Source organism: Cydia strobilella, chromosome 12 (genome assembly GCF_947568885.1).
Source record: "Cydia strobilella chromosome 12, ilCydStro3.1, whole genome shotgun sequence".
NCBI classification, from domain to species: Eukaryota; Metazoa; Arthropoda; class Insecta; order Lepidoptera; family Tortricidae; genus Cydia; species Cydia strobilella.
Window position 1 is genome coordinate 8,112,587 of NC_086052.1, and position 16,577 is coordinate 8,129,163.

At 37.9% G+C, this 16,577-nt stretch overlaps 2 protein-coding genes across 5 annotated transcripts in view; both read right to left on the reverse strand.

Annotated features, from left to right (window-relative positions):
- Positions 1–603: 603 nt before the first annotated feature.
- On the reverse strand, positions 604–9,528 carry LOC134746018 (replication protein A 70 kDa DNA-binding subunit). 2 transcript variants are annotated; one of them, XM_063680186.1, is made up of 13 exons: positions 9,300–9,528; positions 8,973–9,220; positions 8,021–8,278; positions 6,773–6,935; positions 5,617–5,821; positions 4,985–5,097; positions 4,511–4,582; positions 3,825–3,979; positions 3,228–3,323; positions 2,794–2,956; positions 2,156–2,350; positions 1,298–1,448; positions 604–769 (listed from the first exon to the last, which is right to left on the reverse strand). In XM_063680186.1, exons 1-12 carry the CDS (start codon positions 9,330–9,332, stop codon positions 1,338–1,340), a joined length of 1,812 nt encoding a protein of 603 aa, XP_063536256.1. In that variant the 5' UTR covers positions 9,333–9,528; the 3' UTR covers positions 604–769; positions 1,298–1,337. The 2 variants fall into 2 exon arrangements, with proteins under 2 accessions (XP_063536256.1, XP_063536255.1); XM_063680185.1 differs by having other exon boundaries at positions 604–1,448.
- A 1,157-nt stretch (positions 9,529–10,685) lies between these two features.
- LOC134746039 (glutathione hydrolase 1 proenzyme-like) overlaps positions 10,686–16,577 on the reverse strand; it is a 30,482-nt gene continuing 24,590 nt past the window's right edge. For all 3 annotated transcript variants that reach the window (XM_063680254.1, XM_063680255.1, XM_063680252.1), the window contains exons 9-10: positions 16,243–16,356; positions 10,686–12,833 (exon numbers count right to left, since the gene is read on the reverse strand). In XM_063680254.1, coding sequence (XP_063536324.1) covers positions 12,678–12,833; positions 16,243–16,356 — 270 coding nt within the window. In that variant the 3' untranslated portion in view covers positions 10,686–12,677. The remainder of the gene's footprint in view (positions 12,834–16,242; positions 16,357–16,577) is intronic.

Below are 16,577 nucleotides of genomic sequence, written 5' to 3' on the forward strand. Positions count from 1 at the left end.
AGCCATTAAATAAAAATATGCCTAAAATGCTGCAACGATTTTGATAGCATAGGTACGCAGTGCAAGTGTTATTTGTACGTCATAATTGCATAGAAGCTTGACGTTTAAAATAACACTTGCACTGCATGCGTTATCAAAATCGTTGCAGACTTTTCTTGGTCTGACTCTAATATTATGCTTTAATTGTACCTAAGTGCATTTGACAGCGGCCAAAAGTCGGATTACATCAAAGAGTAAAGTATGGATTACACGTTTGGAAGTCATAAATAGTTAAACCAAGAAAAGTCTGCAGCGATTTTGATAGCATACGCAGTGCAAGTGTTATTTTAAACGTCTAATGAAATTATGACGTATAAATAACACTTGCACTGCGTGTGCTATCAAAATCGCTGCAGACTTTTGTTCGTCTAACTCTAGCAGTAGGTGACAGATTTTATATACAATTGGAAAATAGTAAAAAGGCACGTGGTGCTGTATGGAGGTTGTCCGTCTTGAATATTAACTATTCTCTGTTTAAAAATATAGCTTGGGCTGTAGCGTATTTTTCAATAGGCTAAATTAACTGTTTAAAGGTTTAACTGCACTTAAAGAAATAAAACAAAATTAATTATCAAAATAGTTTAATTAGGTACACTTAGTGGAAATGTAAGATTGGAATCGCATAATTTTATTACGGTAACAATGCCAGCATTGGTTTAAAAACACTTGTAACATTATTTAATACCACAGTCTTTCATGTTACACACATTAAAACAAAATGAATCAGTAACATTATGACGATCATTTGAGTTTCATTGGGATATAACATTCTATTATAAATTTCAATGTATTTCAATTACAACTTGATAAGTAGGATTCCTCGACTTACTAAATAAGTATCATTAAGGGTCGGTTGCACCAAACCGTCTGTCGCCGTTTTACCGTTCGCTAAATTTTATTGTATGGAAAGTTTCATAATTCTCTGCTGCTTGACGTTAATCAGTCTGTTAATTGTGGTTGGTGCAACTGGCCCTAAGTATTTGCAACAGTTTATACTTTTCGTTCAACATAAATTTGCCAAACAACACAAAATGAGTCCATACATGGTACAAAATATATTTATGAACATTTTCTCAAGAAATAAGAATCGTACATCTTTTAGAATAACATGTTAATTTAATAGTATGTATATAGTTGTATATTTTTTTGAAACTATATTTTACATCGTATCAAAAAAATAAAAAAAATGTTAACACATCAACACAATACAGAACTTAAGTTGGCCAAGGTCTTGTCGATCAAAAAGTAATTATAATACCATTAAAATTAGTTTTAAAACTAGCCAAAACTAATGAGCCCTAAACTTCGACGCCCGTAACGGCCTTAATGCTTTTGATGAGTCTGGCGTTGGCGTCCTTGTAGTCCACGGGCGCGGCGTTCATCACCGTGGTCTTGAGGCGGGCTTCGTCCTGTGGAGGTAATGTAGATTGGTCAAGTATGTTTTACAACAAAACAGTCGTGAGACAATTCAAATACAGTAGAATCCTGTTATAAAGACGCCCATGAGACCGCTGATATTACGGACGGGAGACGTACTAAACGAACTGACTGACTTACTAAACGGTCCCCTGGGCGTCGTTATAACCGGATTCTACTGTATCTACCTATAATTAAAACGGGGCATTATAAGTTAAAAGTAGTCGATATGTTTCGTTCTACAGGTAACGAGACACGTTATTTAGAGCCGTTCGCGCTGGCTACCGATGCAGGCTTAACTATTCGGCATAAAAAAATGGCCAAGCATGGGTAAAACAGGTGAGCAGGTTTGAGAAAATGGTTTTATTTGTCATTTCAGTTTTTGGAAATTTTGGCGGTTCGTAAGGTCTACATGTCACAGAGTCATTAATATAATGTACCGTAATCTGTGCCTACGTTGCTCCTCAGTTACTTACTGAGTGTGTTCCAACATTTTTATATATATGTACTTTTAAACTAATATCACAACTTCATTCACATTTAAACTATATCACAACTTCATTTACGTGTTATTAGTGTTACTAGTGATGACTTTAAATCGGCATATATATCAACATGTCACAAAATAATAATAATAATAAAACTTATTTTGGAGCACATTCTGGAGCAAAGTAGGCACATTTTACGGTAGTGTACTTACGCTATAAGTCTCCATCTTAGTCCTGAACTTGAACACGAAGGTTCTAAACTTGATGTCCTCAAACACGGCCGAGTAGCCGGCCTTGTCGTACTCGGACATGCGTCCGACGTCGGCGGCGCTCTTGCCTATCATGGCTTCCGCCGCTTCGTTGAAGGCCGTGATGCGCTGGTCGCCGGTCGGGTCGGATACGTTGGCCTGTCAAGTCGTTGCGTTTAGTGTAACACTTCCGAAATAACATTTTGAATTTTCGAGGTACAAATTATTATTATCCGACAAACCCAGAAAACAAATTTATTGAGCCAAATATCAACTGCTTTCTATTTTGACATCTTTATTTTTACGGCAATCTCCTTGTGCCTTTATTTTGATTTCTAGTCTCTCTCAATATCAAACGCACTCTATGTTATGTTTAGGTCATGTAACCTTTCGGAACTTCAACTATGGACAATATTAGATAGTCATATAGGGACAATACTAGTTGCCATCAGATATATCAGAGCGTCCAAGTTGCTCAAGAATATGCACTTTAACGCCTTGATAATAGAGGCTTTATTTGCGACTGTACTATTCGCTAAATAGAAATGAAAATACTACAAATCGGCCCAGTCATGCTTCGTCGTAATCGAAATGCAACTTACCCCCAAAAGCAGCCGGTACTTGTAGTTGGGATATTCTCTGTTGCACTTTTCGCATCTGAACAGTCCATTTTCTTGGTCCACCAGCTTCTTGTTGCACTGTTCCTGAGGACATGCCTTGTACACGGCGTTGTCCGCGAATGTGAACGTCAGGACGCCGAGAAGGCTGTAAGAGACGAGACAATGACATTTACGATTTATCATCATACAGCTGAGATACAGTAGACAGCGCGTACATCATGCGTTAAGTAGGTTGTCAAACGCAACTTTTGACAATTTAGATTTCAGATACCACGAAGCGCATCATGTCGAATAACTCCATCTATTTCCGCTGTTAAACTCGCAGCTACATTATTGTACACTAATAAATCACTAAGACATGAGCTTTGAACCACCTGATTACATTTCTCCGTCGTCTGATTATGCTTGAATCATACCTGTAGTAGTCACCCTTATCGCCAGAGCCCAGCTGCTTCGCTTCGGCTTCAGAGAACGTGATCCATTCGCCGCTACCACCTCCGTAAGCGCCGGATCTGAGATAAAACCATGTGTATCATTTACAAGCACTAGCCCTGAATGCGATGGATAAAAACCGGCCGAGGTTGAACACAGTGGGAGATTAGGGTTTGAATGTTAATAACTTTTAACACAAAAATAGCAGTCTTGAGAAATAAAAATTGTAAAGAGCTATCATTTTATGGTGTCAAAGAGGATATATAGAATAGAGGAGTACTGTCATAGTAAATTTTGTAGCCACCTCTAAACCTCTTCACGCTTAAACCACAGAACCAATTTAGTTGAAATTTGGCATAATGATAGTTTGAGCCCCGGGGAAGGACATAGGATAGTTTTTATGTCGGAAATAACGCCATCTAAACGAGAATAGGCCAAAGGTCAATTAGAATGTATCCATCTAATACGGAGGAATTTACTTTAAAAATACCGAAGTAATTGTGTCTATAATATTTGAAGAGTTCATCATGTCCTGACTTGATGGGATTTGGTGCTAATGTTATAACTTATAAGGTCCACACCTGGCAGAGATGTTGACGATGTCCATGTTAGCGCCGCCGTTGTCGTACCAGCCGCGCAGCTTATGCGCCTCCGGCAAATCTGGGTTCAGCCGGATCATGGTGCTTGCTAGGCAAGATAGGGATTTGCTGCCATTGAATTCCGCTAAGCGAGCCCCCTGTAACGTTTTACGACATAAATATTTTGTTTTAATTATTTGGAATTGCTAGCAATTGGTAGGCATCTAACAATTGACTTCAGCAGTGTGAGCGACCTCAAACTACTTATACTTACAAATGTGAAAAAAGTGATTCAGAATTTCAGACTTCAGTTGTTAGACTTGTTAGTCAGTCAAAGAGTATAGTAAGTATATAGAAAGTGTAGTGTAGACAGACGCATGAAATAACATTATTAACGAATAAGCGTGGTGAAAAGTAATAAGGATGATTCCTGTATTTAAAATAAATTATTTCACACCACGCACGAAATAAAGTACCAGAAAATTATTAGAAAAACACAGCTAGCATATATTTTGACACAGTTACAATTTAATAAATCTGACAGAACTAAGAAAAGTAGGTGATTTGGCCGTGACGTCACTATAGCAGTTTTCTTATAGTTTCCATACTGGATACATACTGGCAAATCATTTTGACAGTTTTTAAAAACACACTGATTTGACTAGTAGGAGAATACCCTATTGTTTTACCTTAGCAGACACAACAGGGTTAGAGCTGCCATCAAAGCTCTCTGCTTCGCCGCCCCACAATGTCAGTGCTACCTGACAACAGAAGATAAATTAGTTTTTTTTTAGTTAGGAAAATAGTGTAGCATCAGTAGGCTTAGCACAGGAACGCCCCGTCTAAAATAACGGTCCTTTTCTAACTATATTAATTGGAGAGGGACGAGCAGTATATCTAGCGGCGCCCCTGTGATAACGCAGATGGCGCTGCAATAGGACCCTACTGGCAGGTGTTTCCAGTAAATTTAAATAGAATAGACGAATTTATACAAGCTCAAAAGATAAACCATAGAATACAGGTAACCAGTCAGACAGAGCCGATTTATATTCAAGCACCCTATGTAAACCATATGCACAAAGACTGGACCATAAAAGTGCTTTTTTGTAATTTGTTAATCTAATATTTATTGATTTTATTATAGTTTGAAGTGTTGTACTTACTGCGCCACCGGTAGAATCAACGAGGGTGACTTCTCTTTTCTTGAGAAGCTTGCCTGTGCTTCTAGCGGTGAGTTCTTGAACATCCGAGGCAGCGCGGCATACGCCGATCACGTCTACAACATTACAATACATGATATATTATGGATTTCGTAACTTAATTTTATTGTCACAGTTTTTTTAGGTGTTTAAATTTTACTTTAGAAATATTTATAATATTCGGACGCCTTAATTATTTTTAACTATACCACTGTTTTGTTTGGCTAACAGCGTTTCAACTCTTTATTACCCTTCCCTTATTCCCTTCTTGAAAAAAAAGGACAGATGGAAGTCGCTTTCGTAACATCTAGTGCGCACCCTAAAAAACTAGGCTTGGAAATCAAACATTACTACATGAAAACGAGCAATAATACGCACCAGCATCAACTAATCATTCTTGCAATGCAAAGTTGCAAATTGTCTAACAATATTTAGCTAAATGTATCGTTTGAGCACTAACCACGGACGAAGTCGTATTTGATTTCTGGCACCGAGTAGGCGTTCTCCATGCATTTGAAGATGAGTGACGGCTGTGAACTTCATCTTGTTGTCGTTCTTTAGGCTGGTGTATGTAAACCTTGTTTATATTCACTTACCGAGTAAGGAATCTGTATTCTTGTTTCCAATCTCATTGATGGGTACAAAGTCGTATTTGATGGTTGGCACCGAAGACGCGTCCTCCATGCACTCGGAGATGACTGTGTCAGAGGAGAATGACATCTCATAGTCGTTCTTCAGACTCGTGAATTGCTTGTTGGCAGTCTTCAGCTGGCATCGACTTATGTAGTATACTTTGTCGACCTGAAACAATTGTTATATTATAATTAGTATCTATTGATTGACAAGAGTGAATCGCCTCCGCTTTAGTCCTGGTCATATTCCAAATCTAGCTTTATGCTCTTACTCTTTTAAATCTATTTTAGGCCACGAACTTAAATCGGTTATAATAATTCGAAAACCGTGCAACTTTTACTAAGGTCATGTTAAGCTGATTTGGATTCTCTTAGGGTGTCCTATACCTCCCGTGTCAGTTTGACGTGTCATTTTTGGGAGATCTTGTATATGTATTTTGTAGGAAATTTTATACAGATTATTTACGTACGAGACTATTTTTTGCTGTGGGTTTTGGTGTGGGTGTGTGTGTGTGTGTGTGTTTACGAGTTATTTACGAAAAACTAAAAAAAACGACCTTAGAACAAATTATAAGTAACTCTCTTTACTTTAATAAATTCTGAAATATTGATCCTAGGGAAAGAGTGTACTAAGTATATTGTCTTCGGTTACCGCGATAAGTACTCATGAAATAAAACTATGAAAACGGTATTGTGTGTAATAAATCTTTTTTGAAGAAAATTTTATGTAGATTACTTTAGAACATTTTTTGCTCGGTCCACCATTTATTTACAAAAAACTATAAAAAGGGACCCTAAACCTACATATTTATTCATACTAATATTATAAATGCGAAAGTCTGTCTGTCTGTGTGTTACCTCTTCACACTTAAACTGTTGAACTGATTTAGTTGAAATTTGGCATAGAGATAGTTTGAGTCCCGGGGAAGGATATAGGATAGTTTTTATGTCGGAAATCATCCCTAAAGAGAGTTTTGGGTAAAATTAAGAGATTTAATGAGTTGCCTGATAATTGATGTCAAGCAATTAAGCTATGCCTAAATTGAATTATCGGGGAACAATCGGACGAAGTCGCGGGCAAAAGTATTTTATATAATATCTACTTGTATGGTGACCTTACCTGCAGCATGTCGTAGAACCGGTCAACCTCATTTCGGAAGGCGGTGGCGCGGATCTCGCCACTCTCGTCGCACAGGTCCATGCTGAAGAGTTTGCCTTCACCTTTAGCGTTGCTCCATGTGCGGATAGGAGACTTGCTCATCACGCGCGCTTTGATCACCCATCTAAAATAAAAGGAATTTATAATACCTATATGTTAGAATAACAATAGTCATGTGTGAGACATACAATAATAATCTGCCCTAACTTGGACCACACTTTTAACATATGTTACCTATTTCGGATCACTATCAAATTTACCTTATCGCTAAAGGACAATATAGCTGAAATGTCTGGATTGTGTTATGTCTTTGTAACTATATAGACATGAATGCTAAATGCCTCTTTGGCAAAATACCATCTTTCCGTGTTTTACACTGTCTAAACCTTCTGTGGTCTAATACAAACATTTCAATGCCAAAATTAGCTAAATCGGTCCAGCGGTTCTCGAGTTCTCAAGACTAATAAACGCATTTTATTTATGTTTTTATTTGATGACGTTTTGCTATTAACACGTTCTGTGTTTATGTCAATTAACTAATTTCACTTTCGGCTCATTAGATATTCAAATCATATGGACTATTTATATTTTCAGACGTTTGGCTACTTATTCATTCTAATTCTTAGCCATCCAGCTAAGCTGTCTTTTTGCTGACTGAGTAGAATTACTTCCATGCAGTCGCAGCTGAATTGACTATATGCTGACTGTGTATTTAAATTTTATGTCATCTAGCTGAAATGGTTGTTTAACGATAAGGTCAATTTGATAGTGACCCCCTATTTCTAATATTATGACTTAATAATCTTAATATATGACTTATATGAGGCCAATAATAAAGTAAGTATTATGTTGTAAAGTTGTAATAAATAACTATTGATTACTTACTTGAGAATTGGAAAACTACAATACATTGAGACTGTACCAGACGTACCAGTATCAGTAGTGTAGCTCAGGCAAAAATTGATTGTTTATAGCATTGATACTAACATATATGTTTATTAGCATTAATGCTAACCTACATGTTTATTAGCATTGATGCTAATGTATATGTTTATTTTTATAACTTGAAACAGATGGTGATGGATGATATTGTATTTTTTACCCCAAAATAACCCTATTGTATTTTGCAAATAATGTACTGTATACATAATTCATGGAAATAAACACTTCCCCTATACTTTCATATAATTATATGTTGATGATATTTACTTGTTCTGATAAGGGCTGAGACTTGAAATAGGATGTGTCATCTGTGAAGACAGCATGCTGGAATCCATAGACGGTGCCGCCATTGGCTTAGATACAGCCATGGGAGCCGGGGCAGGTGCTGGCCGTGGGACAGGCTGCATAGTCGGCTGTGGGGCAGATGCTGCACTGTCTTCCGTCCAGGTCTGAGGGTTGCCAAGCTTCTTGCCTACTTCTGACCCTGGGGTCAGTATAGTCAAGTCTAGGATGATCATGACTCTTCTGAAATTTAAACAGCAAAAGTTGCAGAACCAAACTAATGGCATTGTAAAGTACCAGCTACAAATAAATTAAGGATGAAGAATAGAATTTATTATGTATAGGGTTTCACATGCAAAAGTAACTTTTGAAATGCATATCATATAGGACTTGTATGTGTTCTAAATAAATAAATAAAAACTTATATCTACTTCAATAGACTTATGTATTTGAAACTTGGGGACTTACAAATAAGCAGCACCAAAAACTTAATGTGTGTCAAAAACATATGGAAAGAAGCAAATTTTTATATGAAACTTAGAGACAGACTCAAATTGTCCATAATCAAGGCCAAATCAAATAATAAAAAAAACAAAAGTGGCGCCGGACAGGCCACATGATGAGAGAAATCCTGGATAAGTGGACAAAGGACCTTCTCCTCTCTCTTCTGGTTCTCTAGATATGATAAAAAACCGGCCAAGTGCGAGTCGGACTCGCCCACCGAGGGTTCCGTACTTTTTAGTATTTGTTGTTATAGCAGCAACAGAAATACATCATCTGTGAAAGTTTCAACTGTCTAGCTACCACGGTTCATGAGATACAGCCTGGTGACAGACGGACAGCGGAGTCTTAGTAATAGGGTCCCATTTTTACCCTTTGGGTACGGAACACTAAAAAAAGTGGTCCATAAAAGTTTAGATGGTCAAATGATGCTTACTTTTCTCCTTTCCCCGTATTCTTCAGCAAAGACGTGACAAACCGGTCAATCTGCACAACGGAATAGTCAGACAGTTCCCCAGTGATCAGCTTGTCGTTAAGCTGCGTCGCAAGCATGGCGAAGCTGTGCGAGTGCTTGCCGTCCGACACCAGCAGCCGGAACCTTTCGTTCGCACCACTACCTTGAATCTTCTTGCTACCTAGCACTTGCATTATTGGTTTGTCATAGTGGCCGCCATTCATAATAACCTACAAAAACAATAAATATATAGTTAAACTATTGAACTTAAGGAATTTAGTAGCAAAATCATAATTCTACGATAAATACCTCAAGGGATCCTTGCGAGAGTTGGTTACTCATTTTTGAACAATTGTATTAATCACTCCTACAATGTTGCACAATAAAGTTAAAGTCTATTATAGATATCAATGATCATTGATTAATTTTGAAAGAACTTAGTACAAAAATAGAACAAAAGAAGGTGTAATAATGATTTTAATCGAAAAACATCCACCGCCGCTTAAGGTATTCTACAATACTTCGCGCGATTTTGATAAATTTGACAGCTGTCAATGTCACCGCATGCCTTTGGTCGTTGTGCTTCGTTCAGGAATTATCAAAAAATATTTATGGATACTTGCACTTTGTGCATGTTGCCGGGGCAATTTTAAAAGCAAGTAAAATGGGGTTGGCATCTGTCAAAGGTTTGCAGAGATGGCGCCATCATAGCTTGCCCCTTTTTCTATGCTTTAGGGCATTAAAAAAACAAAAATATGACACAATTCTAGGGATTGACAGCATTGAGACTATATAAAGGAGCTAAATCTCTATGTATGAAAAGTGTCCATCAAAACACAGTAATTAGGCGGCGCCACCATACACCGAAATACTACCAAAAACAACCTACGTAATTTGGTCGGGTTATTTGTTGCCTTATATGGTTCATGTTATACTCATGTCCCAGAGCCTAACTAGCGCCACCGGAGAGATTAGGAACTATTATTTACAGCTGAAAGCTGGTCACTTTTGCAATAGTTCTACCATAAGAGATTGTCGTCCTTTCTATACCGTCCATAATTAACAGGGCAAGCTATGCAGGCGCCATCTACTAATTATTTTGACCGGCCAACCCCATTACACGGTGTGGGTTACGGACATTTGCAAGTAACTGGATCAAATAAAGCTGAGTAAAGACTCCCGAGTAAAGCCTCGTGTTAGGCTGCGTTTCCACCAAAGATGTGCGAGGATGCGTTGTTAGAGGAGAGGGATGTTTGGAACTAATGGAATCACTTCATATGTTTTTCTCGCCCAGTTTTGTAGTGATCAAAGAATATAATACGTAGATTACGTGAGTCTATTGGTTCTTAAGAGGAAAGGGGACGGCCGTTTCTCCAAACAAACGTAGTCCCCATTTTCCTCTCTGGGTATTGACATTACGGAAAATATTTTTACATAATTGGATGTATATTAACCACCTACGTTTGACTTTTTTCGACTTTTTGATTATGGTAAAAAAATGGAAGGAAATACAGATTTCATACAAATTTTTATATGCTTCTGTTATATTATAATAATAAGAAAAAAAATTAAACGTAGGGGTTTACCTATGCGTCCGGCGGACTGATAATCAGTGGGCTCCTTAAGGAGTAGAAAGGGTTACACATATTAATTATAATTAATATAATTATATACCGATTAGGGGAAATCCAAAAATTTTATGGTTTATTCATAATTATTTTTATTAACAAAACAAATTATTTCACTATTATTTTATAAGCAACAATTAATATCACATCACAGCATGTTACATAGGCAGGTAACTAAATTAACATCACATCACATGGTTCCCGCGAAAAACGAAGGAAAGGTGGAAATCCTTATCGATTATTATTACGTGCGGTAGTTTTTGTTAGGATAAACTACTTACCCTAAATTCGGTCACCACTAAATCTGTGGAAATAAACCAAGTAAGTTGGCTAATAATATTAAGGACGGTGACTGAGTGGTGACTGACTTTACAAAAGGTTACAGTGGAAACGAGGGCTTACGTTATAGTCACCCGTCATTATTATAACAAGAATTTTAGGCTACCAAAGTGAATATATAGTTTGCATAATTAGCCAACCTTAGTAATAATATTATATAAAGCGAATATTACATAAATTTCCTCAAATATGGGGCCATTGCGTGGGCCGTGGTCAATGGCCCCACCATTGCGTAAGCACGCATATTTTGATATATGATAATATGATAATAATATTAACATGATAACATGATAATAATATTATAATTAAAGCCCTTATTTCTGCATTCTGCATCTGTGCTGCTCTTTAACTACCTATGTTTGAGATCCCATATCCATAAAGGATACAATTATACCCAGATACAATTCAACTAATTTTGTAAAATGCATCGAAAATATGCACTTCATAAAATGGAGGCTTATTTGGCAAACCATTCTGTGCAGGTAGGTATGCAATACGAGTACAAACATATGTACAATAACATTATGAAAATTATGGTTAGTACCTATTATTAAATATAAAATACAATATAATGAGACAACATGCATAGATATAAACTTCATAAATGTATACAGTATAAAAAGACTCTGACAAAGTGGTGCAAAAATATTGTTCTTTACATATTTAGACAGCTGAATAATATGCGTTTATTATGCCATCAAGTTCTAAGAATTAACAATCTAGTTACCTATACAGGTATAGTCCGTCCGTTTTTCTAAGATCAAGCACGCTATAGTAAATGGTATGGCGCACTTGATCTTAGAAAACGGATAGCCTATACCACAATACAGAGGTAGTGCATAATTGTTTTCCGTCGTATTTTCTTGGAAACGTTCGTATAAATTTGTCATGCTCTTCAGTCAACTACTTTTTGTACCGAGACTGACTGAAATAGCAACACACGTTCGTACGTTTCCGTGAAAATACGACGGAAAATAATTATGTACGCTCATGACGCCGCGTAGCGTCATCTAATTCAGCTAACCAAATTTCCCCTACAATATAATGCACCACGGTACGTTTTATTATTCCTTTAGCTATGAACTATCATAATAGCAGTTCTGAGTACATTTTTGTATGTAGTAGTTTTTTTTTACTGTACGTGTAAGTACAAAAGTTTACCAGCTATAATACAACTCAGTATTTTAGAGGCTATTTATAACAATATCTTATTATTTTGTAATATAATTTACAGGGAGAGAAGGATTAAAAAAATATTTTTAATGAAATAAGTGGAAAGACATCAGCATCAGCTTAACACCAGGCGGGCCGTATGCTTGTGTGCCACCGACGTAGTATAAAAAAAAAACTTCGCGCTTGCATACATTGGCACGTCTAGTTTTCTAGCCGCAATGTCACCGGCATCACCACACAGGAAAGCCATTATACCAGTTACACCTACCGACCATTTTGGTTGAGATATCTCATCTATAAAGGAATGGGTGTTTATTTTTGAGCAAGCAAGCGCTCTGTTACAGCTTAGACAAAAATGCTTTTGTATGCCTGTCCAGCTGTTTGTCTGACTCCGATTCTCGTAAAAAATGTTGTTCGATAATAATATGGATTTGTCGATTTAGTTTTTAAGAATTATTTTAAGTGGTGAGCCATGGGGGTTCGCGAGGTCTACAGCTCACAGAACCACTAGTTTTATTATGTTTAGTTGAATTAATTATGGTAGGTATTAGAAACCGTCGATGCTGCCAACTCTCCGCTTGTCCGTGTTGGGTACAAGGTAGCCGTCTCCGTCCCGCTGGGCGCCCACCATGGCTGCGAAGCCGGCGGTCCGGCCAAGCTCCGTCGTTGAGTGGTTCTTCGCTCGGAGCGCTTTTATTATGTCCTGCGAAAAACAATTTAGTATTAGGTACGTTCAATCTCTGATACTAAGAAGTATGTACACACCGGCAAGCAAATGTTATATAACAAAGCGAGCGAAAATATAGGTTAAAATCTTATGTGTGGATGTAGAGCCATATAAACGATACATATATTTGCGCGGTTTCTTGTGCAGAATTTTATAAACATTTTCGGAGATATAGGTTATTCCCGTCTATCACTACAGCCATATAATCGTCGAAAGTACAGTCGCGGAGTGCTTTTACTAACTTATCATCTAGGCTAGCTACGTATTATTATCTCATTGAATCGCTTACGTGTTGATTTGCAACTTGGCAACTTGGTACTGTTGTAATTTAAAACTAACTGATACTGGTACTGGTACTTGGTACTGTTGATTTGATTTACAGTTTGACGTACAGTTAGGTGCCGCTAACGTTACTCACTTTTCAGAGAGCGCTATAATTTAAGGTACTCACCTGAGAGGATATCAATACGGTTATATTTTATTATTATTATTGTAACGTTAGCAATTTTTTTTTTTTTTTTTTTTTTTTTTATGAAATAGGAGGCAAACGAGCAGACGGATCACCTGATGGAAAGCGATTACCGCCGCCCATGGACACCCGCAACACCAGAGGGGTTGTAAGTGCGTTGCCGGCCTTTAAGATGGGAATACGCTCTTTTCTTGAAGGTTTGAAGGTCATATCGGTCCGGAAATACCGCAGGCGACAGTTCATTCCACAGTTTAGCTGTGCGAGGCAGGAAGTTTCTAGAGAAACGCACAGTTGAGGACTGCCAACCATCTAAGTGATGAGGATGGTAATGTTTTCGCGTAGGGCGATGGCGAAAAGAAGCTGCAGGGATTAATCCGAACAATTCCTCGGAGCACTCCCCGTTATACACGCGATAGAAAATGCAGAGCGAGGCCACATCTCTACGCAGCGCCAAGGAGTCAAGCCGTTCCGAAGTACGCTGGCAGTCGACAATTCGAGTCGCTCTTCGCTGGATGCGGTCCAGAGGGAGAAGCTGGTATTGGGGTGCCCCTGCCCATAGATGAGAACAGTATTCCATGTGTGGGCGAAGAAGCAATAAGGTTTTCTCAATAAATTATAATATAGTTCCTTATATCATTATTGTTTACAGAATGAAAAAGAAGATAAATTATATAGTTCGTTTTTTTAGCATTAGAAAAAAGGCAAACAATCTTGACGTGTCTTTTTATTGAATAATATTGAAAAACGGTTTTTAAAAATTAGTTTATATAACTAATGAAAGCAAAAGAATGTAAAAGATCGTATATGATTTATAATTGTAACATATTTGCTGTGACTTATTTTTCAAACGTGATTTTTAATAAAAAGACACGTCAAGATCGCTTACCTTACCTTCTTCTAATGCTAAAAATAAAGATCATGTAATAACCTTCTTATTCTCATGCGCAATTATCCTCGGTGAAAAGAGGTGTCATAACATGAACATTTTATCACTTATTGTTAGTCAGCAATTACAATGCGATTTTCCTATTCATATTATAACAATGCCTTATTGTTGGTTATCGCAATAGTCGTAACGTAACACATGCCGATACACTATTATCCACTTACACGTAGTGCTATTGGTAATTTTAGAGATGAGTTAAGTAAAGACTGCTAATATCCAATAGACTGTGTTGGGTGCCTCGGGTAGCCTAAAAATAAACAGTTCATCATCATATCAGCCAAAGGACGTCCACTGCTGGACCTATGTCCAGGAGGCCTATGCCTCCCCCAAAAAGTGCCACAATGACCGGTCTTGCGCCACCCGCATCCAGCGGACTCCCGCGATCTTTACCAGGTCATCAGTCAACCTTGTGGGGGGTCTACCCACGCTGCGCCTTCCGGTACGTGGTCGCCACTCGAAAACCTTTCCGCCCCAATGACCATCGGTTCTACGTGCAATGTGCCCCGCCCACTGCCACTTAAGTTTAGCGATTCGGAGGGCTACATCGGTTACTTTGGTTCTGCTGCGGATGGCCTCATTTTTGATGCGATCATGCAGAGAGGCTCCCAATCATAGCCCTCTCCATTGCCCTTTGGGTGACTTTGAGCCTTCTTATGAGGCACACAGTAAGCGGCCACGTTTCAGTTCCATATGTCATCACTGGCAACACACACTAATAAATAATTACTTTACTGTAATGAAATCTCAATACCTTGTTATAAGAGCTTAGGTCCTTCAAAAACAAAGAACATCTCTATTAGTAAGAGAGTAGGTCCCTCCATTGAATGCACTCAATATTATATTAAAATTTAAATTAAGTTCTAGTACGTAATACTCGTTATTCCTACATCCAACCCTAAGGTTTACTGGAAGAGATCGCTTACAGCGATAAGACCGAATGTTGCTACTTTTATTTAAATTGTAGATCTATTTTTGAATTTGTTTTCTTTTGTGGTGCAACAAAGTATATTTACTATTTACCTCGTCTCTGACAACACCAACTGTATCAGTCCCACATGACAGTACATTGTACTGTTATGTGGGACTGATACACTGTACTGGGTACAATGACACAATATGAGCATTTTTCGCCTTTATTACAAATCGAAACGGGGTATTATTTATGTTGCTAAGGTCACTAGGTTACTAGGTCATACAAATTGTATTAACTAACGTAGCTACCTAATCCCTCTTTCCTGATTCTGACGTCTGAGGCATATATTACATATGTAGATTGTTAGAGCAATAGCAATGGGGACGCATGAATCATGAACCGTGTCTGTTTAAAAGGTCCCGACCTAGGCCTACTTGTTAAAAAAAAGAATTAATGTCGCGACGGCCACCTTGATCGTTGACATACTCGTAGATAGAGTCGATTGCGATCTTAGGTAAGACAGACACCTACGTTGTTTTGCTTGGATGCCTTTGTATTGTATAGTAGTTTCAATTAAATACAATAAAGAATGCTATTTACATGACAGCATAGATTAGTAAATTAATCAAGATAGGTACATACAACGCCACGTACCTTGCATCTTACTTTTGTGTCTTATGCCTGTGCCAGAGGGGAGTCCAATTTTAAGTTTAGAAGTTAAGTATAAATAAAATGTCACTTTTAATGCTAAAATGTTATAAATAGCGCCACCCACAACAATGAGGAGATTGATTATGCACGCGGTTGGCACCCGAGGCTATCAGCAGTATGGTATTCTTTAGGTGCTGATTCCAGATAGGGTCTACACCACTAACCGATAGCTAAATGCATACGATTTGCGATTCATTACGGCTTTTAATCGAGCGATTGAAATCGTTGCACCTACTTAGCCGGCAATTATCTAAAATCACATGATTTGTTGCAAGTTGCAAGGTCTGTAAATGCCTTTACCTAATAGTATTGTTAGTCGGACAAGGTGAATAAATTTGATATTTACCGCATCGAAATCATGTTCATGTTCAACTTCCATGGGCATGAGCTGATGATGGAGGCGTGGCCGGTTCATGACTTCAGGGAGCGAGCTGCCCTCGAGGATGGTGTTTATCACCGTCTGAAACAGGATAAAGTGATATCATTAGATATTATAGTTCCCATTATTTTACTACGTGATATAGGTATTGTACAGGCATAGCAAAATTTCTTTACTCAGATTATTAGCAATCCAGCTAGATTTCAACTCAACCAAAATCAACTCTCCCTCGCTGTTTCACGTGTGTTGTCAGCACGATGCTGAGCACTATGGAACTCAGAGGCTGTAGCCCCAGCGCTAGC

Excerpts from the sequence above, each read along its gene's own strand:
- LOC134746018 (XM_063680186.1), bottom strand. The coding sequence starts at position 9,332 with ATGAGTAACCAACTCTCGCAAGGATCCCTTGAG. Across the intron at positions 6,936-8,020 it reads CTCAGCCCTTATCAGAACAA|ATGGGTGATCAAAGCGCGCG; the intron begins GTAAATATCATC and ends CTTTTATTTTAG. Across the intron at positions 3,324-3,824 it reads ATCGTCAACATCTCTGCCAG|ATCCGGCGCTTACGGAGGTG; the intron begins GTGTGGACCTTA and ends GTTTTATCTCAG.